Genomic DNA, 24,936 nt, shown 5'->3' with positions numbered 1-24,936 from the left:
TACCTCTACCACTACCTCTACCTCCAGCGTGGCCTCCATCTCTTCCTTTTCCTCTGTTGATTCCTCCTCTGTTGATTCCTCTTCCTCCCCTTCCTCCTGCTCCTTCTCGTTCTCCTTGTTCTCCTCCTCGTCTTACTCTTTCTCTGACTCTTTACATTGTGCTTGAAGACCTATGAACTCACCTGCTGCTTTTTATATTCAATTCAAGTTCAATTCAATTCAAGTTTATTTGTAAAAGCAGCTTTACAGAACATAAACATAGAGCAGAAAGTAAACATATATTATAGTGCTTATACACCTGATTGGCGTGTCTACAATTAAGCAAAGTGTTTGCACACCTGATGACTGTGTTGAACTGATTGGTTGGACGGTGCAGTAATTTGACAATCAGTGCTTTGGTATTGCATGGAAGTGACTTCATGATAGATTTTTGTGTGTAATGTATGTTAAGTGTGTTTAGTGTTTGCAAATCACTGTGTGTAGAGTTTTGCAACAAGTGTGAGGTTGACAATGTGCTTATGGTTGTGCAAATATGGGCTGATGTTTTGCCTCTTGAGTGTAAGGTTTTGCTAATAGTGTACTACTTTTAATTTTAGTGTGTAAGCAATCCAAAAAAACTGTAAGTGAAACAATACAAATGCCGACACTCAACAACGACTAGACATGACGAAGGGTAAACGTAACTAATGATTCCGCACTGCACTCAGCAATGCGGCTCACTTAAATATAAAAGGCACGCTGACACAATAAGGATCAGGTGAGGAGACAGGGAGGGGCAGACGAAGGCGGGGCAGACATGTGACGAGGAAAATAAACAAAAGGCACGTGGCCAAAAGTCCGGGCACTGACCCACATTCCTGATGCCATAGTTCAGAACAGTTCTGGTCCAAATTACTGCCACATCTTAGAAATCCACTGTATCCATTTGTCCAAAGATTGTAGAAAAAACATTATGACTGAGTGTTTAAGCGTTTCAGTGGAGATCCCAGTGAAGCAGTGTGGCCTGGAATCCTGCTGTTACAAATGTCTCTTGGTCTGAATGACAGAAGATAACTTTAAGTTATTTCAAACATCTCATGGATTACTTTCTGCCACTTTCTGACCACATCAGGTATCTGTCAGGCAATGTCACTAATCACAAACATCAGAGGGAATCAGTGGGAAAGCTCTCGTATGTAGATCACCTGATCACACTGAGATCATTACAAACAAACAACTGAGCTGAGAATATAATGGAATCATCAACCATCTGTGTCTGTTTACATGAAAGTGGAATAAAATGTGAAGAATTCAAAGTGTCTTCAGTGAACATTAAGTGAGTTTCCACTTCAGTTCCAATGATTGAAGTTGAGGTTTTTGTTCTTTCTGGTGTTGTGTGAAAGCAGAAGTGAGTGTGAGCAGTGAGGAGGTTTTTGTCATGGTGTACATCACTGTGATACGTGCTCTTTAGCAGAGCTGTCATATGTCTGACAGTAATACACTGCTGAGTCTCCCACCTCCACATTACTGATTATTACCTTACAGTCTGATACAGATGAACATGTTGATGTAAATTTAGGAGACGAGAAACCAGTTCCATACTTAGGAGAGCTCCAGGTCTGATGGTGTCTTATCACATGCTGAGGAACTCCTCCAGGAACCTGTTTGTACCAGCGTGCAGAGTAACCAGTGACAGTCCCCAGGTTACAGTCCATGTTGGCCGTCTGTCCTGCAGTCAGTGTGAGAACAGGAGGCTTCTGTGTCACCACAGTCACACCACTGACACCTGGAATAAAAACAGCACACATGTTACATGGCTTCATGCTCACATTAGATGGAGGCCAAATGCTGATGAGGTCCAGAGTTGTGAAATCGTACATGAGAGAGCAGTGAAGAGAGAGCAGAGCGCTGGCAGCATGGTGTCCGTGTGTGATGGGACTCTGGTGCTGAGTGAAGAGATGAGCGGCGTGACGAGCAGATAAAGGAGAGACTGCAGGGACGTGCTATAAGAGAGACAGGAGGAGGGGCAGAGGGAGGAGACACTCAACATCACACACCACAGCTGAAGCTCTCCACAGTGATGTACTACATACTGAACACTCACCTCACTGTTATAATTAACACACCATCAACACTCTGACACACACCGTCTTCTTATAAACACTCTTTATTCATGATCTGATCTCAAAGTGATCGTTACAATGACACAGTTTCTGTTGATGAAATCAGTCAGTAACATGCAGAACGTGTTCCTCTACATTTCAGAGAAGAAGTTCATCATTTACATGAATCTAAGATGTCAGCGTGAGGAGCAGCAGGTGTTTCCTGAGTGTGTTTCTCCGTCCGTGATGTACGATGAGTCAGTGTTAAACTATAGAGACTGACAGGACCATACAGTTAGTGTATTATCTGGACTTTGAGAAGGATGAAAGCTCTTCTGGAGGTCCTTTATTACATGAATATCTGACTCCAGATTATACTGAATTACTGTCACTGTGTAACGAGTCTGTCTGTGTTTTCCCTGTTTCTGTCTGCTGTCATTCCCTGCTGTTAAGTGTTGACCCCGCCCACCTATTTGTTACCATGGACATTAACTGCACTCATTCTCTTCCCCCAGGTGTTTTGTCTTAGTCTGTGATTGACTCCGTCTGGTTCTTGTTCCCTATATCTAGTCTGTTTGTTCATTTCCCTGTTGAGAGTCGTGGTTAGTATGTGCTATTCTTTTACATTCACAGTTCCTGTCTATGTTCCAGTCTATTTTACCTTGTATGTCAAGCTCAGCGTTCTTGCCTGGTTTTTGCCTGCTTGTTTGTTTCTTGTTTTGTCTATTAAAAGGATTTAACTGCATTTGGATCCGCATTCACCTGTGACTAATCGTGATAGAACGACTCACCAAATGGATCCAGCAGAAATCCTGTTTTGTCTACGTCAGGAGGACTCCCGTCGAGGAATATGCGGAGGTATTCGTGGACCTGTGCAACCAGGTCAACTTTGGGGAGAAGGCTCTCAAGGACATTTTTAAGTACGGACTAAAGGACATCCTGCGATATTTGATGCCATCTACCCGAGAGATAGAATCATTCTCGGAGTTCGTCAACTTGGCGTTGCTCCTGGGCGGGTCCTTGAGCAGTGTAGAGAGTGAAGCCGGCCGTAAATATTTTTTTTGGGGGGCAGCAAGCATCGGGGTCCGTGGGCTACGTAGCCAACTGGCCACAGATGCCCGAATGCCCTACAGTACCTCCGTCCAGCCCAGTCTTGTACACACCCGTGACCTAGCCGGTTCACATGGCTACGATACCGGCAAGCTCGGCTGGGGACCGTTCGAACCGGTTGATCTCCATACTGGCAGATACCCCGATGAGGTCAGTTTAGGCGGCCGGCATTCCTAAGCCGTCGTCCCCACCAACCAAACCGACCGGGTCGACGGAACCAGGCGAACCGACCGGGTTGATTGAACCGACCGGGTCGACGGGACCCTGCCGGGCCGACGGAACCTGCCGGACCGGGTGTGCCGCCGGACCCGGCCGGACCGGCTGGGTCGACGGAACCTGCCGGACCGGCTGGGTCGACATAACCAGCCGGACTGACCAGGTCGACAGAATCAGATGGGCCAACTGGGTCGACAGAACCTGCTGAACCAACCGGGTCGACGGAACGACGGAACCGACCGGGTTGACAGAACCAGATAAGCCAACCGGGTCGACAGAACAAGCCGAACCAGCCGGGTCGACCAAAATGACTTAGTCAGAGAACGCCAGTCGATATGGTTACACCCAAACTCCCGGAACTCTCTGCCTGGCCTTAACTTACCAATGTTCTTGTGGTATCTGTCCTGTTTTGTTTCTCTAGATTTGCCAGCCCTTCTACCTCCTCTCCCTGTTTACAGGCTCAGAGCACCTCCAGCACCACCCTGGCCGCCAACTCCGTTTTGGTCCCTGGCTCAACCTGCGGCACCACCCTGGTCTCCGGTCCTGCTCTGGTCTCTGGCTCCGCCTCCAGCACCACCCTGGTCTCCGGTCCTGCTCTGGTCTCTGGCTCCGCCTCCAGCACCACCCTGGTTTCCGGTCCTGCTCTGGTCTCCGGCTCCGCCTCCAGCACCACCCCGGTCACCTGCTCTGCCGGCTCCGCCCTGGCCACCTGCTCTGCCGGCTCCGCCCTGGCCACCTGCTCTGCCGGCTCCGCCCTGGCCTCCTGCTCTGCCGGCTCCGCCCTTGCCACCTGCTCTGCCGGCTCCGCCCTTGCCACCTGCTCTGCCGGCTCCGCCCTGGCCTCCTGCTCTGCCGGCTCCGCCCTGGCGTCCTGCTCTGCCGGCTCCGCCCTTGCTACCTGCTCTGCCGGCGCCACCACTACACGAACCTGACCCTCCCTCCCACCCTGGTTGCGCCTTCGCTCCACCCTCCTGAACTGGTTTCTGTAGACTTGGGAGCGTCTGGAAGCCGCTCGTAGTGGGGTGGGGGGGATGGTTCTGTAATCAGTCTGTCTGTTTTCCCTTGTTTCTTTCTGCTGTCATTCCTTGCTGGTAATTGTTGACCCCGCCCATCTATTTGTTACCATGGACATTAACTGCACTCATTCTCTTCCATAGGTGTTTTGTCTTAGTCTGTGATTGTGTTGGAAAAAATTTTGATATGTGCTCTTATTATATGAACTATTACAATTGATGCCGTAGGACATATGGGGGTAGTCCAGATGTTGTAATAGTGTTGAGCTATATGAGTTATATGATTAAAATATAATATATATGTGTGTATATATGTATATAGTGTTAGATGCCTTGAGACAAGTGTTAACAGAGATAAGGTGGTTTATTGGGTTTATTGAAGTTATAAAACTCAGTACTCAGAACTCTGAGAATTTGAGAAAAACAAGAAAAAGGGAACCTGTCCTTTAGGAGAGAACAGAGGAACTAAGGCTTAAAAATAAAAATGCATATGCTGGCCCAGTCTGGACAAACAAGACAGACTGAGATCATAGTCAGCAAACTTAAGGAGTCAGCATAAACAGATCTCCACATATATGCAAAACAATATTATAAAATGCAAAAGCTTAGCTTAGTAATAGTGCAGAACACTTATACTAATCAAACAAAACGTAATCATAAGTCAAATACCACTGATATATGATCCAGATTCTGAACCAGATGTTATTGTAATCAAAATCCCATATCCTAACATATGATCATAAACTTATGTCATAATCATATTCTATATCAGAACTCCTATACCATAGATGATTGTAGGTGATTGAGTATCATCACTGATCATTTTATATGTTGAGATGTGATTAATGTAGGTATTAATAAAGGTGGATATCTCATACATAGGTTTTGTGTATGTCACGGTCGTCGTATTCATGTGTATGTATGTGTATACGTATATAGGTGTATGATCAGTAGAAATCATATACAGACAAAACATAGAAAAAGATAGAGAAAAACTCACTCATTGTAATTGTATAAAGGGAGATTGGGAGATTGGTCCATGGGACGTGTCCTCTGTGTGATACGTGACAGGGAAGCGTACAAGAAGTTCTCTGGAGCACATTTTAACAACAGTTTTGACAACACAGCATGTTTTTTAATAATAAGGCAGAAGTACTGCAACAGAAAAAAACAGAAGGCCAGACTTGATTTTCGGTAAAAGGCAGACTTGTTTTCGGGGAAATGAGGGGGGTCACGGGGTGATTCTGTAGAGACAGGGAAAAAAACCAGACAGGTCAGGTGGATTTAAGTATGAAGGTAGTGCCGCACCTTGAGGTGCCTGTTTATATACTGATTACTTTGGAGTGGCGCTCTTGCTTGCTTTTTTGTGGGGGGACTTTTTTGGGTGGCATGGGGATGCGCTGTTTGGTTTTTTCTTTGATACTTTCGACTTAGAAGTTTTTTTCCTCCTTGAGCTCAATGGAAGCAGTGGCTGATCAGCACCAATAAAGAGTTTTGCTCATTTCATCCAGGTCTGGAAAGTTTTCTTATTATTCAAATTCAAATAGTATTAAGTACAAAGTTTAAAGTGTGATTAATTAATTAGTATTAAAATATTAATAAGTATTATTAAGTATTAGTAATTAAGTATTATGAATTATGAATTAGCATTAGTTAATTATTTTAGCATTAAGTGTGAAAGACTATTATGACTATTAATTGGCTGTTGTAATCACCCCTGGCATATGTCCACTTGGAGGGGGGCTCTCCAAAATTTCTGACAATTGTCTCTGTCTGTGATTGGTTTCTTGTTCCCTATATCTACTCTGTTTGTTCATTCCCTGTTGTGAGTCGTGTTAGTATGTGCTATACTGTCTGCTCATGTCTCTGTTCCTGTGCCCTGTCCTGCTCAGTGTTCTGGCCTGTTTTTGGCCTGCTTGTTTGTTTCTGTTCCTGTTTTGTCTATTAGCATTTGGGATCCGCGTTCGCCTGTGACTAATCGTGACAGAACGACTCACCAAGTGGATCCAGCAGAAATCTGTTTTGTCTATTAAAAGGATTTAATTGCATTTGGCTGATTACAGAACCATCCACCCACCCCACTACGAGCGGCTTCCAGACGCTCCCAAGTCTACAGAAACCAGTTCAGGAGGGTGGAGCGAACGCGCAACCAGGGTGGGAGGGCGGGTCAGGTTTGTGTAGTGGCAGTGCCGGCAGAGCAGGTGGCCAGGGTGGAGCCGGCAGAGCAGGAGGCCAGGGCAGAGCCGGCAGAGCAGGAGGCCAGGGCGGAGCCGGCACAGCAGGAGGCCAGGGCGGACCAGGAGGCCAGGGCAAAGCTGGCAGAGCAGGTGACCGGGGTGGTGCTGGAGGCAGAGGCGGAGCCAGAGACCAGAGCAGGACCGGAAACCAGGGTGGTGCTGGAGGCGGAGCCAGAGGCCAGAGCAGGACCGGAGACCAGGGTGGTGCTGGAGGCGGAGCCAGAGACCAGAGCAGGACCGGAGACCAGGGTGGTGCTGGAGGCGGAGCCAGAGACCAGAGCAGGACCGGAGACCAGGGTGGTGCTGGAGGCGGAGCCAGAGACCAGAGCAGGACCAGAGACCAGGGTGGTGCCGCAGGTTGAGCCAGGGACCAAAGCGGAGTTGGCGGCCAGGGTGGTGCTGGAGGTGCTCTGAGCCTGTAAACAGGGAGAGGAGGTAGAAGGGCTGGCAAATCTAGTAAAACAAAACAGGACAGATACCACAGGACTACCACACTACATTGGTAGGTTCAGGACAGGCAGAGAGTTCCGGGAGTTTGGGTATAACCATATCGACTGCGTTCTCTGACTCAGTCATTTTGGTCGACCCGGCAGGTTCGGCTTGTTCTGTCAACCCGGTTGGCCCATCTGGTTCCGTCAACCCGGTCGGTTCCGTAGGTTCTGTCGACCCGGTCGGCCCATCTGGTTCCGTCGACCCGGTCAGTCCGGCTGGTTCCGTTGACCCGGCCGGTCCGGCAGGTTCCGTCGACCCGGCAGGTCAGGCAGGTTCCGTCTACCCGGTCGGTTCCGTCGACCCGGTTGGTTTGGTTGGTGAGGCCGACGGCTTAGGGATGCCAGCCGCCCAAACTGACCTCATCGGGGTATCTGCCAGATTGAAGATCAACCGTTTCGAGCGGTCCCCAGCCGAGCTTGCCGGTATTGTTGCCATGTGAACCGGTTCGGTCATGGTTGTGTACGGGACTGGGCTGGACAGAGGTACTGTAGGGCATTCGGGCCCGGTTTGGCTACGTAGCCCATGGACCCCGATGCTTGCTGCCCAACCAAAAAAAATATTTACGGCTGGCTTCACTCTCTACACTGCTCAAGGTTAGCGCGGACCCGCCCAAGAGCAATGCGAAGTTGACGAACTCCGAGAATGATTCTCTCTCTCGGGTAGATGGCATCAATTATCGCAGGATGTCCTTTAGTCCGTACTTAAAAATGTCCTTGAGAGCCTTCTCCCCAAAGTTGACCTGGTTGCACAGGTCCACGAATACCTCCACATATTCCTCGACAGGGGAGTCCTCCTGACATAGACAAAACAGGATTTCTGCTGGATCCATTTGGTGAGCCGTTCTATCACGATTAGTCACAGGCGAACGTGGATCCAAATGCAGTTAAATCCTTTTAATAGACAAAACAGGAAACAAGAAACAAACAAGCAGGCAAAAACAGGCCAGAACACTGAGCAAGACAGGGCACAGGCACAGGGCACAGGCACAGGGCACAGGCACAGGGCACAGGCACAGGGCACAGGCACAGGGCACAGGCACAGAGACAGGCACAGAGACAGGCACAGAGACAGGCACAGAGACAGGCACAGAGACAGGCACAGAGACAGCATAGCACATACTAACAACGACTCACAACAGGGAAATGAACAAACAGAGTAGATATAGGGAACAAGAACCAATCACAAGACAGAGTCAATCACAGACTAAGACAAAACACCTGGGGAAGAGAATGAGTGCAGTTAATGTCCATGGTAACAAATAGGTGGGCGGGGTCAACACTTAACAGCAGGGAATGACAGCAGACAGAAACAAGGGAAAACACAGACAGACTTGTTACACAGTGTCAGTAATTCAGTATAATCTGGAGTCAGATATTCATGTAATAAAGGACCTCCAGAAGAGCTTTCATCCTTCTCCCAGTCCAGATAATACACTGAACTGTATGGTCCTGTCAGACTCTATAGTTTAACACTGACTCATCGTACATCACGGACGGAGAAACACACTCAGGAAACACCTGCTGCTCCTCATGCTGACATCTTAGATTCATGTAAATGATGAACTTCTTCTCTGAAATGTAGAGGAACACGTTCTGCATGTTACTGACTGATTTCATCAACAGAAACTGTGTCATTGTAACGATCACTTTGAGATCAGATCATGAATAAAGAGTGTTTATAAGAAGAAGACGGTGTGTGTCAGAGTGTTGATGGTGTGTTAATTATAACAGTGAGGTGAGTGTTCAGTATGTAGTACATCACTGTGGAGAGCTTCAGCTGTGGTGTGTGATGTTGAGCGTCTCCTCCCTCTGCCCCTCCTCCTGTCTCTCTTATAGCACGTCCCTGCAGTCTCTCCTTTATCTGCTCGTCACACCGCTCATCTCTTCACTCAGCACCAGAGTCCCATCACACACGGACACCATGCTGCCAGCGCTCTGCTCTCTCTTCACTGCTCTCTCATGTAAGATTTCACAACTCTGGAGCTCATCAGCATTCGGCCTCCATCTAATGTGAGCATGAAGCCATGTAACATGTGTGCTGTTTTTATTCCAGGTGTCAGTGGTGTGACTGTGGTGACACATAAGCCTCCTGTTCTCACACTGACTGCAGGACAGACGGCCAACATGGACTGTAACCTGGGGACTGTCACTGGTAGTGCTGCACGCTGGTACAAACAGGTTCCTGGAGGAGTTCCTCAGCATGTAATAAGGCATTATCATGAGTGGAGCTCTCCAAAATATGGATCTGGTTTCTCGTCTCCTAAATTCACATCAACATACTCGTCTAAATCAGATTATAAGCTGATAATCAGTAATGTGGAGGTGGGAGACTCAGCAGTGTATTACTGTCACACATGGGACGACTCTGCTAAAGAGATTGTAACACAGTGATGTACACCATGACAATAACCTCCTCACTGCTCACACTCACTTCTGCTTTCACACAACAGCAGAAAGAACAAAAACCTCAACTTCAAGTCATTGGAACTGAAGTGGAAACTCACTTAATGTTCACTGAAGACACTTTGAATTCTTCCCATGTAAAGATCACAGATACGGTACGACTTTTTATTCCACTTTTATGTAAACAGACACAGATGGTTGATTATTCCATCATGTTCTCAGCTCAGTCCTTTGTCTGTGGCATCAGGAATGTGGGTCAGAGAGACTCTCAGGATTATTTGGTCATTTTAATATTAAATAAAAAACATTATCATAACATGAATTTATATTTTATCTTATTGTGGAAAACACACACACACACACACACACATATCTACAGATCAGCTCCATCTGGTCTGATCAACTCCCGTCTTCATGATCATCTTCATCTCACCTTTACAGCTCAGTTAGGACCCTGGGATTGATTTGTTCAGGTTGTGGACTAAGAGGATGGTGTTCTTCTCATTTATTAATCTGGCCAAAGACTTCAATTGATGCTCAAGAGGTCTGAAAATTCACCATCTGATCAGTGAGATATTCTAACATCAGATCCCCATAGAGACGACCTTCTGATCTCTCTGTCCTCCATTCCAGACTCTACACTGTCCATTCATTCCATTAATTTCATAATTTATATTAAATTCACCTCAGTGTATAATTCTTTATATCTTGTATTGAGACAAAGTTTACTCAGATGTTCTTCTCAGTAAACAGTAAAGCCTCGAGAGATTTGAACAGTATAAAGCTGGGTAGATGTTAAGATACTGAGATATTAGATGTAATTAAATATCTGATGGTTTAATCAGTGACAGTAATTCAGTATAATCTGGAGTCAGATATTCATGTAATAAAGGACCTCCAGAAGAGTTTTCATCCTTCTCCCAGTCCAGATAATACACTGAACTGTATGGTCCTGTCAGTCTCTATAGTTTAACACTGACTCATCGTACATCACGGACGGAGAAACACACTCAGGAAACACCTGCTGCTCCTTACGCTGACATCTTAGATTCATGTAAATGATGAACTTCTGCTCTGAAATGTAGAGGAACACGTTCTGCATGTTACTGACTGATTTCATCAACAGAAACTGTGTCATTGTAACGATCACTTTGAGATCAGATCATGAATAAAGAGTGTTTATAAGAAGAAGACGTGTGTCAGAGTGTTGATGGTGTGTTAATAATAACAGTGAGGTGAGTGTTCAGTATGTAGTACATCACTGTGGAGAGCTTCAGCTGTGGTGTGTGATGTTGAGCGTCTCCTCCCTCTGCCCCTCCTCCTGTCTCTCTTATAGCACGTCCCTGCAGTCTCTCCTTTATCTGCTCGTCACCCCACTCATCCTTCACTCAGAACGAGAGTCCCATCACACACGGACACCATGCTGCCAGCGCTCTGCTCTCTCTTCACTGCTCTCGCATGTAAGATTTCACAACTCTGGAGCTCATCAGCATTCGGCCTCCATCTAATGTGAGCATGAAGCCATGTAACATGTGTGATGTTTTTATTCCAGGTGTCAGTGGTGTGATTGTGGTGACACAGAAGCCTCCTGTTCTCACACTGACTGCAGGACAGACGGCCAACATGGACTGTAACCTGGGGACTGTCACTGATCATTCTTCACGCTGGTACAAACAGGTTCCTGGAGGAGTTCCTCAGCATGTAATAAGGCATTATCATGAGTGGAGCTCTCCAAAATATGGATCTGGTTTCTCGTCTCCTAAATTCACATCAACATACTCGTCTAAATCAGATTATAAGCTGATAATCAGTAATGTGGAGGTGGGAGACTCAGCAGTGTATTACTGTCACACATGGGACGACTCTGCTAAAGAGATTGTAACACAGTGATGTACACCATGACAATAACCTCCTCACTGCTCACACTCACTTCTGCTTTCACACAACAGCAGAAAGAACAAAAACCTCAACTTCAAGTCATTGGAACTGAAGTGGAAACTCACTTAATGTTCACTGAAGACACTTTGAATTCTTCCCATGTAAAGATCACAGATACGGTACGACTTTTTATTCCACTTTTATGTAAACAGACACAGATGGTTGATTATTCCATCATGTTCTCAGCTCAGTCCTTTGTCTGTGGCATCAGGAATGTGGGTCAGAGAGACTCTCAGGATTATTTGGTCATTTTAATATTAAATAAAAAACATTATCATAACATGAATTTATATTTTATCTTATTGTGGAAAACACACACACACACACACACACATATCTACAGATCAGCTCCATCTGGTCTGATCAACTCCCGTCTTCATGATCATCTTCATCTCACCTTTACAGCTCAGTTAGGACCCTGGGATTGATTTGTTCAGGTTGTGGACTAAGAGGATGGTGTTCTTCTCATTTATTAATCTGGCCAAAGACTTCAATTGATGCTCAAGAGGTCTGAAAATTCACCATCTGATCAGTGAGATATTCTAACATCAGATCCCCATAGAGACGACCTTCTGATCTCTCTGTCCTCCATTCCAGACTCTACACTGTCCATTCATTCCATTAATTTCATAATTTATATTAAATTCACCTCAGTGTATAATTCTTTATATCTTGTATTGAGACAAAGTTTACTCAGATGTTCTTCTCAGTAAACAGTAAAGCCTCGAGAGATTTGAACAGTATAAAGCTGGGTAGATGTTAAGATACTGAGATATTAGATGTAATTAAATATCTGATGGTTTAATCAGTGACAGTAATTCAGTATAATCTGGAGTCAGATATTCATGTAATAAAGGACCTCCAGAAGAGTTTTCATCCTTCTCCCAGTCCAGATAATACACTGAACTGTATGGTCCTGTCAGTCTCTATAGTTTAACACTGACTCATCGTACATCACGGACGGAGAAACACACTCAGGAAACACCTGCTGCTCCTTACGCTGACATCTTAGATTCATGTAAATGATGAACTTCTGCTCTGAAATGTAGAGGAACACGTTCTGCATGTTACTGACTGATTTCATCAACAGAAACTGTGTCATTGTAACGATCACTTTGAGATCAGATCATGAATAAAGAGTGTTTATAAGAAGAAGACGTGTGTCAGAGTGTTGATGGTGTGTTAATAATAACAGTGAGGTGAGTGTTCAGTATGTAGTACATCACTGTGGAGAGCTTCAGCTGTGGTGTGTGATGTTGAGCGTCTCCTCCCTCTGCCCCTCCTCCTGTCTCTCTTATAGCACGTCCCTGCAGTCTCTCCTTTATCTGCTCGTCACCCCACTCATCCTTCACTCAGAACGAGAGTCCCATCACACACGGACACCATGCTGCCAGCGCTCTGCTCTCTCTTCACTGCTCTCGCATGTAAGATTTCACAACTCTGGAGCTCATCAGCATTCGGCCTCCATCTAATGTGAGCATGAAGCCATGTAACATGTGTGATGTTTTTATTCCAGGTGTCAGTGGTGTGATTGTGGTGACACAGAAGCCTCCTGTTCTCACACTGACTGCAGGACAGACGGCCAACATGGACTGTAACCTGGGGACTGTCACTGATCATTCTTCACGCTGGTACAAACAGGTTCCTGGAGGAGTTCCTCAGCATGTAATAAGGCATTATCATGGCTGGAGCTCTCCATACTATGGATCTGGTTTCTCATCTCCTAAATTCACATCAACATACTCATCTCAATCAGATTATAAACTGATAATCAGTAATGTGGAGGTGGGAGACTCAGCAGTGTATTACTGTCACACATGGGACGACTCTGCTAGTGAGCACGTATCACAGTGATGTACACCATGACAAAAACCTCCTCACTGCTCACACTCACTTCTGCTTTCACACAACAGCAGAAAGAACAAAAACCTCAACTTCAAATCATTGGAACTGAAGTGGAAACTCACTTAATGTTCACTGAAGACACTTTGAATTCTTCACATTTAAAGATCACAGATACGGTACGACTTTTTATTCCACTTTTATGTAAACAGACACAGATGGTTGATGATTCCATCATGTTCTCAGCTCAGTTGTTTGTCTGTAATGATCTCAGTGTGATCAGGTGATCTACATACGAGAGCTTTCCCACTGATTCCCTCTGATGTTTGTGATTAGTGACATTGCCTGACAGATACCTGATGTGGTCAGAAAGTGGCAGAAAGTAAATCCATGAGATGTTTGAAGTAACTTAAAGTTATCTTCTGTAATTCAGACCAAGAGACATTTGTAACAGCAGGATTCCAGGCCACACTGCTTCACTGGGATCTCCACTGAAACGCTTAAACACTCAGTCATAATGTTTTCTCTACAATCTTTGGACAAATGGATGCAGTGGATTTCTAAGATGTGGCAGTAATTTGGACCAGAACTGTTCTGAACCGTGGCATCAGGAATGTGGGTCAGAGAGAATCTCAGGATTATTTGGTCATTTTAATAAAAAAATACAAAACGTTATCAGAACATGAATTTATATTTTATTTCATTGTGGAAAACACACACACACACACACACACACACACACACACACACACACACACACACACACACACACACACACACACACACACACAGGCACACACACACACACACACACAGACATATCTACAGAACTGTTCTGAACCGTGGCATCAGGAATGTGAAATACCTCGTTACTGTACTTAAATAAATTTTTCTGGTATCAGTACTTTACTCCACTATTTATTTTTCGGACAACATTTTACTTTTACTCATTACATTTTTTCACAAATATCTGTACTTTTTACTTCTTACATTTTCAAAACGGACTCATAACTTTTAGTATTATTCCTTCACATTGAGCGCTGTTTCCAGCCTATCATCCTATCATTGTGCGGCTTTTTCCCCATGTGACTGGTGTACTGTATTATTTACTGGCTATCAGACATAGACTAAGGATAGCGGAGCTAACAATGAGCAGCGCCTACAAAAGGAATGGCTAATGTTCATTCAGAGGGAGTCACCGATGTTAAAGTAACTAACAACGAGGACATTCCTGAACACACATGGCCATATATGAGGGAGATGTTTGTAATAATCGGCGTCAAAAAGGATTCCTGGCGAATGCGTTGTGAATTGTGTCACCCAGGGGGGGTTCTAGCCCTTTATTAGGGGGGCTTCAGCCCCCTGTCTGTAATCTCAGCCACCCTAAAACTATAAGGATCATTTTTAATTTCATAAAAAAACAATGAAAATTACGTTAAAATGCAGGACGTGTCGTCGATGGGAAAGAAAATTATTTATCAGTTTGATCCAAAAGCGATTTTTTTTACTTTGCTTTTACACGCGTGTGTTGTAGTGTTTCACACGTGCGTCTTCAGCTGTCTGCTTTATTAGAACGGAGAAGCACAGGTACGCGCAGCGTGCACGCGCAGTCAGAGCTGGAGGCGTTTATCTATAACGTTAATCGGCGGAAAGACACAAAGACGGCAACCAAAAGCAGTGAAATGTCACTATTCTTATTACCAGAGTTGTCATATAATATATAATATAGAACTCTTCTTGTTTTAAATTCTCACTGAGGGCTAAAACCCCTAAAGGTGAAACCCTAGAACTGCCGCTGGTGTCAACCCAAAAAACACCAAGTGCTTAATTTAATTAACATTAATTTTGTCATTTGTAAAACATCACAATAATTTTGAGTTGTTTTCAAGGACAGAGCTGGAATCTCCCTACAGTTTGGGATATGGCCTTGGTGATACACTTGGTATACATTATATTTCCAAAAGTATTGGGTCACCTGACCTTTCCTGCTATATGTGGTTGTTTTCTGGTCTCATCCCTACTGAACACCTTTGGGATGAATGTGAACGCTGACTCCACCCTACCTCACCTACATCAGTGCCTGCCTTTCATAACACTCTTGTGGCTGATGAATACAAATATTCATCAGCACACTCAAAAATTATATATATAAAACATGACATCCAGTTACCACCATGACACTAAACAGGTAGTAGTAACAGTGACTTTTTACTTAAGTACATGTCAGAGCCCATACTTCTTTACTTTAACTTGAGTAAAAGAGTGTAGTCACTACTTCTACTTTTACTGGAGTCTTTTAAAAACTGAGTATCTGTACTTCTACTTGAGTAAAGGATGTGTGTACTTTTGCCACCTCTGGACATTACAGATCAGCTCCATTTTGTCTGATAAACTGGAAGATGATCACCATCATACACATAAATAAAACCAATGTAGTTTTGTCACAGCGTTCTATGTCCAATCCTCGGCATTCTCCTGGTGGTAACTGTGTGATAAACCTTAAAGTCCTTAAAGTCCTTTCTTTAATACATTCTTCTGTAATATTCCCAAATTTTCCATGCTTAAAATCCTTTCAAACAATTTTTCAAATCCTTTCATGTACTTGCGATTATTTACTTGAAGATGTTCTCTGAGGAGGTGATGAACTGATTGCAACAGCACTGTGATACCTTAGGAACAATGTTGTCAAGAAGACCTTATACATTCCTGTTACACTTTCTGTAACACTGTTCATCTGGGACTGGAGACCGTGCTGTAAGGTTCACCAAGACTGGAACATGGATCTATTGTAGATAAACACTTTGGGACAGCGTTGGGCACTATTGTATCTTTATTGAGTCATGAGAGCTGCCATACTAGTCCATCCCCACATCTTTAACTCTTTTTGATCTGAAAAACACTTGAAAACATAATGAATTTATTCCCCCCCCCCCCATTTTTTAAACACCACAAACAAAAAAAGTATTATAAAGGCATACAACATAAACTTGCCTATTTACATGCCTCCTATGACTGCCATCAGCTTTTTATGACATTATTGGATCTATGTGGAATGATCTCTTACCAGGTTGTTGGTTTTTAGTTTTGTGGCAGAGCTTGTGACGTGAATCTCTGCCTAGTCTCTCCCAGTGAGCAGACCATGCATCCTCATTTTGGTAATTCTTTAACACAATATCATCACTACTTTCAAAATTGTGATGCAAATGGTGCACATTCTGACCAGAATGCATTTTCCTTTTCTGACTTTGCCAAATTTGCTGAGTGGCTTGGTGAAAAACAACAGGCAAGGAGTTGCACAGATTCTTGAGCTCCTTTCTCAGTCTGTTTACTGTAGCCTGTAACTGGTTTAAATCTGGGGCCTGATCTCTTAAGGGAAGATTTTCATTCCCTTGAAATATGTCCCTCTTTGCCACATGAATTACACACCAGGGGGGTTATCATGGTTACAAGGGGGTAGTCTTTCCTTTCTATCTCCAGTAGTATAGTTATCTTTTTTCCAGGAAACCTGGCTGGCACTATTCTTATTGAGATTTTTCACACCTACAGTACTGCTGACACAGGATGGGATCTCTTTGTGTTAGCATTGTTGTTGAAAAACTGTCATTTTAGAAATAATGTCATTCTAATCAGAGAGATGTGTTACAAACATCGCAGAACGGGTGAGTGAGTCACATTTGTTAATCAAAGCAGATTTAAAACTGACATCATTCGGTGTGATGTCAGGATTGCCACTGAAAGTTTTAAATGTCTCCAATAATCGCTCTGAAAATGCCCTGGGATGCTCCCCTGTCCTCATGTGCACATCCGATATTTTACCCCAGTCAACTGACATTACACCTAGGACTTCAAGCACTGCCTGTTTCCTCTCTAACTTATTGGCAGTTCTAGTTTTGACTTTCTGATTTAACGTTCCAGACAAAGTGTCAAGCAAACACACAGTTAACAACACACACGCATCACCATCTGTAAATTTGTAAATGTCAGTATATTGTTCAAAACCTTTAGAAAGTCTAATGGATCTTGTTTGGCAGGATCAAATTCACCAATACTTTTAATCACAGCTTCTACCTCATTGGGTTTAAACCCTTTGACCATAGAAGAGGTCCTTGGTTCATCCCCTCCTCCATTAGCACGCATAGTTGTAGTCAAGTGAACTGGAGCCATGGGGAACTTAACTGTACAGTCAGAGTATTGACTACTGACTGACTGAGAATCTCTTTCTGAGTTCCCATCGCTGTCTAAACATTTCAGGAACCTGATTACTCCACATGCCACATACAGATGTCTTATTGCTGCTAGTTTCAGTTGGCCATTTTTTTTATCAGGAATTGACAAGCAAACTTTGCTTCCTCCAAATCTTTGACCAATGTCTCCACAGATGAACTAAGCATGCTGTTGTTAGTTGTAAGGAATGCTTCCACTCCCTGAAAGCAAACACAGAGAGGATGAGGAGAAGCTTCTTTCCGCAGGCCATTCGGAGTTTAAACCAAGAGACACCCAGGATCTAGCACTGGACCTCTCTCTCTATCCCCCACTGTTCTATGCACCCCCCCCCCCCACTTCTTTTGCAAGGACACTTTAATTCTGGACTGTCACTGTCACTTAACTCTGGACTTGCACAGCACAGTGCCACTTTATACACTATTTACACACCATACTGCACCTGGACACTTTAAGGACAATCTTCAATACCGTACACATTTATGTATGTGTATATGTATGCATATGTATATACATTATTTCTTCATCTATATTTTCAGATTTTTATATTTATTGCTTTTTTATACTTTTTGTATATCTTTTTTATTCTTATACCAGACAGTTGCATAAAGCATTTCACTGCATATCGTACCCTGTATGTATGTGTATGTGACAAATAAAATTTGATTTGATTTTATTCTGAATCCTAACCTTTTCTTCTTTCCAGAGTATTTCACTAATCTGGTAATCTCTTTTAGAGATAATCCCAACATCTAGTCTAGATTGGCAGTTGCTCATTTTCAGCCTTTAATGCATTTAAAGTCTTTCTAGTGACATTTTAGGGTCATTTTCAAACTTAGAAATAGCCCACTCATTAGGTTTATCAACAATGTTCTCTATTCCATCATACATTCCCTGGAAACCGTGTTTAGCGATGTACTTAACAATCAGCTGTTCCATTCTTACAAACTCAAAACTTCTCTTAAATCTTAGTCTTCGAACTTTACACAGTTTCTGTGACTACAGGCTATCTAAATAACCATTAGTCTATTTATTCACAGCTCCAGTATGAACAAATGAACAAATGAACAAAACAGCCACAGTACGTCGGGCTTTTGAACTCAAAAGTCTCCTGCTTCCGACACAGACACACTCCGTCTGGCCTCGAGTTCTACTGTACTACTGTACCACTCACAAACACTCACAACTCACATCCAGTAACACTCACAAACACATTCAAACAGTCACAAACAGTAACACTCACAAACATTTTATAAAAGTAACACAGTCACAGTACGTCGGACAAAACCACAGTACGTCGGTTTTTTGTTATATTTTAAAACAGTCTTCTTAGCCACAGCACTTTTTGACTAAAAACGTAAGTTTAACACTGTCACAGTACGTCGGACAAAACCACAGTACGTCAAGGTTTCTTTTTGCGTTAAAACCTAACCGTTTACTTAACCACAGTACATAGACTTAAGACAACACCACACTACCTCGAGTTATTGCTTTAAACTCTACAGAGCTGCGATGCGTCTGGCTCTTTACACTATAACTGTTTCACTTACTTTAGAAACACTTTTAGCTATTATTCAACTGCCACACTGCGTCGGGCTGATTCAGTTTCTTTAGAATCTTAACAGAATTATAACAAACACACAACAAGTTTCAGTTACTTTAGAAACCTATCAGCGTAAGCACTTTGATTCAGTTACTTTAGAAACAACAATTCACATACATCTCTGTCACCACACTGCTTCGGGTTAATTCAGTTCCCTTAGAATCTTAAACAGAAATGTACAGAATAGGCTTAACAGTAACTCCTCCTGTTTATGATCAATAATCTCTACTCTATGTTCTATTCTACACTAAAACATTTCTTTGCTAGGTTTTTTTTTTAAATGTGGGTCTTCCCTGAATCAAAATCAGCATAAAAGAAGAAAATTCCACTTTTCTTACCTTTCCCCACCTTTTTTTTGGAATCCCTCCTGGCTGGCTCGCCAATGTAAGAAATAAAAAAATGTGTGTGAAAATAAGACGATGATGGTGAAGATCTTAATGAAGAACAAGAAGTTTATTCCAGTATAGCAGTGACAAAATACATGTACTACTTTGGGTTCATCGGAGTCAATAAGAACCCAGAACAAATCCTGTTCAAGCATTTTATACTGTTTTACTCTTTGTAGTTTAAATGAGGTTCCGCTTTTAATGTGTATTGAGCGTAATAACTGAATGTCCCCCAAATGGCTGGGCTACACCTTGTTCTTTAGCCTGATGTTGTAACGTGTCTGTCTGTGTTTTCCCCTTGTTTGGGTCTGCCGTCTCTCCCTGATGTTTATTGTTTGCTCCGCCCACTCATTGCTCACCATGGACACTAATTACATTCCATCTCTAGTCCAGTCTCTAGTCCAGCCTAGTCCCGTGCACACCAGTACTACCGTACCGGCGAGGTCGGCTGAGGCCCGTGCTAACCGGCTGGTCTCCAAACTGGCGGATACCGCGATGAGGTCGGCTGGGCAGGCCGGCATCCCTAAGCCGCCAGCTGGACCAGCCGGGTCGACGGAACCTGCCGAACCGACCGGGTGGACGGAACTGACCGGGTCGACGGAACCAGCCGAACCAACCGGGTCGACGGAAACGACCGGGTCAACGGAACCAGCCGGGTCGACGGAACCTGCTGAACCGACCGGGTCGACGGAACCAACCGGGTCGACGGAACCAACCGGGTCGACGGAACCTGCCGAACCGACCGGGTCGACGGAACCGACCGGGTCGATCGAAATGACTGAGTTGGAGAACACAGTCGACATCGTGACACCCAAACTAACTGAACTCTCTGCCTGGCCTGAACCTATGTATGTTTCTGTTTTACCCGTCCTGTGTTTCGTTTCGCTGGATTTGCCAGTCCTTCTACCTCCTGTCCCTGTTCACAGGCCCAGAGCACCACCCTGGCTGCCAACTCCGTTATGGTCTCTGGCTCTGCCTCCAGCACCACCCTGGTCTCCGGTCCTGCCCTGGTCTCTGGCTCCAACTCCGGCACCACCCTGGTCTCCGGTCCTGCTCTGGTCTCCGGCTCTGCCTCCAGCACCACCCTGGTCTCCGGTCCAGCTCTGGTCTCTGGCTCCGCCTCCAGCACCACCCTGGCCCCCGGTCCTGCTCTGGTCTCTGGCTCCGCCTCCAGCACCACCCTGGTCTCCGGTCCTGCTCTTGTCTCTGGCTCCGCCTCCAGCACCACCCTGGTCTCCGGTCCTGCTCTGGTCTCTGGCTCCGCCTCCAGCACCACCCTGGTCTCTGGTCCTGCTCTGGTCTCCGGCTCCGCCTCTGGCACCGCCCTGGCCACCTGCTCTGCCGGCTCCGCCCAGGCCACCTGCTCTGCCGGCTCCGCCTTTGCCTCCTGCTCTCCTGGCGCCGCCTTGGCCTCCTGCTCTCCCAGCTCCGCCCTTGCCTCCTGCTCGGCTGACGCCGCCCCCGGCCTCCTGCTCGGTTGGCACCACCACAACACGAACCCGACCCACCCTCCCACCCTGGTTGCGTCTTCGCTCCACCCTCCTGAACTGGGTTTTGTGGACTTTGGAGCATCTGGAAGCCGCTCGTGGGGGGGGGGGGGGGGCGCTCTGTAACGTGTCTGTCTGTGTTTTTCCCTTGTTTCGGTCTGCCGTCTCTCCCTGGTGTTTGCTCCGCCTCTCACTGCTCACCATGGACACTAATTACATTCCATCTCTTCCCCAGGTGTCTTTGTCTCTGATTGGCTCTGCTTTGTGATTGGCTCCTGTCTACTACATTTACTCTGTCTGTTCACTTCCCTGGTGTTGGTCGTTGTTTGTGTTTGGTATGTTATGTTGTCTGTTCCTGTTCCTTTTCCTGGTCTCTGTTCCGCTCTATGTTCTAGCCTGTTTTGCCTGCTTATCTGATTCCTGTTTTTGTCATTAAATCATCAAACTGCATTTGGATCCTCACTCGCCTTTTTGTCTCACCCTGTCACACTGTGACAGATGTCTTTAAATGGTAATCACGGTCACGTAAACCTTTTGTTCGTGGCGATCCTTGATGTCCTGCTGCCGCTCAAATACTAATGATTGAATCAAGTGTATACGTTTAGGGTCCTAAACGTATTACCACATGATATGTAAACCTTTTAGGAATGAGCTCTTTTAGATGTGAACCTTGGAGTGGAATTTGAGTGCAGTTATCTGTAATTTCTTACGGTCTCTACAGTTTAACACTGACTCATCGTACATCACAGACGGAGAAACACACTCAGGAAACACCTGCTGCTCCTCACGCTGACATCTTAGATTGATGTAAATGATGAACTTCTGCTCTGAAATGTAGAGGAACACGTTCTGCATGTTACTGACTGATTTCATCAACAGAAACTGTGTCATTGTAACGATCACTTTGAGATCAGATCATGAATAAAGAGTGTTTATAAGAAGACGGTGTGTGTCAGAGTGTTGATGGTGTGTTAATAATAACAGTGAGGTGAGTGTTCAGTATGTAGTACATCACTGTGGACAGCTTCAGCTGTGGTGTGTGTTGAGTGTCTCCTCCCTCTGCCCCTCCTCCTGTCTCTCTTATAGCACGTCCCTGCAGTCTCTCCTTTATCTGCTCGTCACGCCGCTCATCTCTTCACTCAGCACCAGAGTCCCATCACACACGGACACCATGCTGCCAGCGCTCTGCTCTCTCTTCACTGCTCTCGCATGTAAGATTTCACAACTCTGGAGCTCATCAGCATTCGGCCTCCATCTAATGTGAGCATGAAGCCATGTAACATGTGTGCTGTTTTTATTCCAGGTGTCAGTGGTGTGACTGTGGTGACACAGAAGCCTCCTGTTCTCATACTGACTGCAGGACAGACAGCCAACATGGACTGTAACCTGGGGACTGTCACTGATAGTGGTGCACGCTGGTACAAACAGGTTCCTGGAGGAGTTCCTCAGTATGTGATAAGACACCATCAGTCCTGGAGCTCTCCTGCATATGGATCTGGTTTCTCGTCTCCTAAATTCACATCAACATGTTCATCTAAATCAGACTGTAAGGTAATAATCAGTAATGTGGAGGTGGGAGACTCAGCAGTGTATTACTGTAAGACATTGGACAGCTCTGCTAATGAATTCGTATCACAGTGATGTACACCATGACAAAAACCTCCTCACTGCTCACACTCACTTCTGCTTTCACACAACACCAGAAAGAACAAAAACCTCAACTTCAAATCATTGGAACTGAAGTGGAAACTCACTTAATGTTCACTGAAGACACTTTGAATTCTTCACATGTAAAGATCACAGTTACGGTACGACTTTTTATTCCATTTATTCCACAATGTTACTGTTATTTTGTAAGACACAACATTACTGCAACAGTTAAACACAAGTATTCTGACCCTTCCGTTTTAGTTTTGATTCAATTTAAGATGGAACAAATGCACATTTTGACCATCAGTCTTCATATCATAACCCAAAACCACAAGTTCTAGTTATAATGTTGTGGCCTTGATGAATGGTGGAACATTATATGAACTCTGGAGCAGGTTTTCTTTAAGGACTTCTCTGTATTTGTCTGTATTCATTCTCTCTCCCAGTTCTTGCCCCTGAGAAACCTTCCCACAGCATGATGCTGTCACCACCTTTGGCCACATGCTTTTGTTTATGTTCTGTGTCACATGTCTGACCCGCCCTTGTCTCTTCCTTCCCACCTCTGCATACCTGTTCCTCGTGTGTTCAATTGTGTTGTGTATTTAACTGGGCAACGTTGTCTATTGCAGCACGGAATCCTCGTCTTATGCCGTCTCGCCTCGTGTCTAATACTCTTTTGTTGTGATTTGTGGCACACAGAAGTGTTGTCAATGTGAACAGTAATTGGTAGAAACTGGTTCCAGGTGCAGCCATAGCTTGTCCTTAGGGGCAGGTAAGGCAGAACCCCACAGTATCCTGAATATCAGACATTAAACAAATGTTTCTCTTCATGATGTCCTCATTCACAACTCCATACATTCTCATTTCTACAGATATACTGATGAACTGTATGATGTGAAATCCAGGAGCGACTGATCATAATTACACCAAGTTTGGATCAGGTTGAACACAGGCCACATCTGTCCAGCAACAGTTCCTCAGTGTGACTTGATCAGAGCTGAAGATCTCGTGGATGAGCTTCAGTGATTCTTCTCCTGTTCACATTTCTTCCTCATGTTGCACCAGTGGAGTCTTCAAACAGAGACGTCCAGCAGGAATGGATCAAATTCAGGCTTCATGCTGCTTAATAAAATTCTACTGGAGGGATTCTGTGATTTTTGTCTTCTGTTGTCCGTCGTTCATCTTTAATCTAAAGCAGAAAAGGACTCACTAATCACTGTCCAGTTTAATGTGACAAAGATTTTAATCCCTTTACTACGAGAGATTTAGACTTATAAAAGATCTGAAAAGAGCAAATCCTAAGAGTGTCAGGTTCTGATCACACAAATGTGGAACCTGCTGAATGTTTAGTGACTCTGACTGTACAAATGTAGACATTTTTAAAATAAAAAATTTCACTGAAATCCTGCACACAGCTGCAGCAATTAAGTTCATGAGGAAGTTTATACCAAACTGTAATCAGATGTTTATATCAGATTTACATGAATGATGTGAAACCTGTCACTGATCCACGTCCAATCAGTTTAATCAACACGACTTCATTCATGCTAAAAATAACCAATACACTTAAAGGTGCAGTGCACGATGTTTGAAAGCCAATGTTGACATTTGAAATCACCAAAACAAACACGCCCCTAACCCAAATGGGTGTCACCCCTGTATTGATAGCTCCGCCCCACACATACATACGTAACCCAGGCAACTAATATGGTGGAACCTGTTGGGGCAGCTGGCCGAGGGGGTATTTTTATCAATGAATGAACACAATGAGTAATACTATGGTAATATAAATGTGTTTTTGTAGTACTGTGTGTTGTACCGTGAAAGGTTTAGCTCCATTTCACGCGAAGACGACATTCAACACCTAGAACCCGAGGCAGAGATAATGGCAGGTATCCGCCATGTCAATGATTCAGTCTCTTTCTGCTAATGTCACACATGCGCACTGAACACTCTGTCACATATTAACAAGACACGCCCCTTTCTGCTAATTGGCTACACGTTTGTTTTGTTTGTCGGTCCGTCTCAGTTTTCTGAAGCATTTCTCAAACATCGTGCACCTCACCTTTAAATATGAACTGAAGAATAAATGTAGAATAACATTTGTAACACACAACTGAGTTATTTGTTCAGTTGAAGTATAAATGAGGAGCACTGATGTTGAGATTTTCCCCAAGAGACGATTCAGAGTCCTAATCAGTGTGAGGACGTTCTCTCTCACTCAGGATGCACCTGCTGGTCCTCGATCTGAAACTTCA

General features: G+C 44.5%; 1 protein-coding gene and 2 pseudogenes across 4 annotated transcripts in view; 2 read left to right on the top strand and 1 right to left on the bottom strand.

Moving 5' to 3' along the window:
• LOC125138446 (immunoglobulin lambda-1 light chain-like) overlaps nt 1-24,936 on the top strand; it is a 45,175-nt gene that overhangs the window by 15,210 nt on the left and 5,029 nt on the right. The window contains exons 1-6 of one of the 4 annotated variants that reach the window (XM_047809504.1): nt 8,653-8,883; nt 8,985-9,109; nt 9,202-9,350; nt 9,599-9,706; nt 10,888-11,011; nt 11,104-11,429. In XM_047809504.1, the coding sequence (XP_047665460.1) occupies nt 9,070-9,109; nt 9,202-9,350; nt 9,599-9,706; nt 10,888-11,011; nt 11,104-11,429 (747 nt within the window). In that variant the 5' untranslated portion in view covers nt 8,653-8,883; nt 8,985-9,069. Of the gene's footprint in view, nt 1-8,652; nt 9,110-9,201; nt 9,351-9,598; nt 9,707-10,887; nt 11,012-11,103; nt 11,430-24,936 lie in introns of those variants that run through there. The other 3 variants (XM_047809501.1, XM_047809503.1, XM_047809505.1) reach the window with 3 other exon arrangements.
• Nucleotides 1,353-24,936, bottom strand: part of LOC113662941 — a 48,503-nt pseudogene continuing 24,919 nt past the window's right edge.
• LOC113638285 lies at nt 11,470-23,825 on the top strand (annotated as a pseudogene).

Source organism: Tachysurus fulvidraco, chromosome 26 (assembly GCF_022655615.1).
Source record: "Tachysurus fulvidraco isolate hzauxx_2018 chromosome 26, HZAU_PFXX_2.0, whole genome shotgun sequence".
Lineage (NCBI taxonomy): Eukaryota > Metazoa > Chordata > Actinopteri > Siluriformes > Bagridae > Tachysurus > Tachysurus fulvidraco.
Note: the sequence above shows the minus strand (reverse complement) of the source record. Positions and strands in the feature narration are given on the sequence as shown.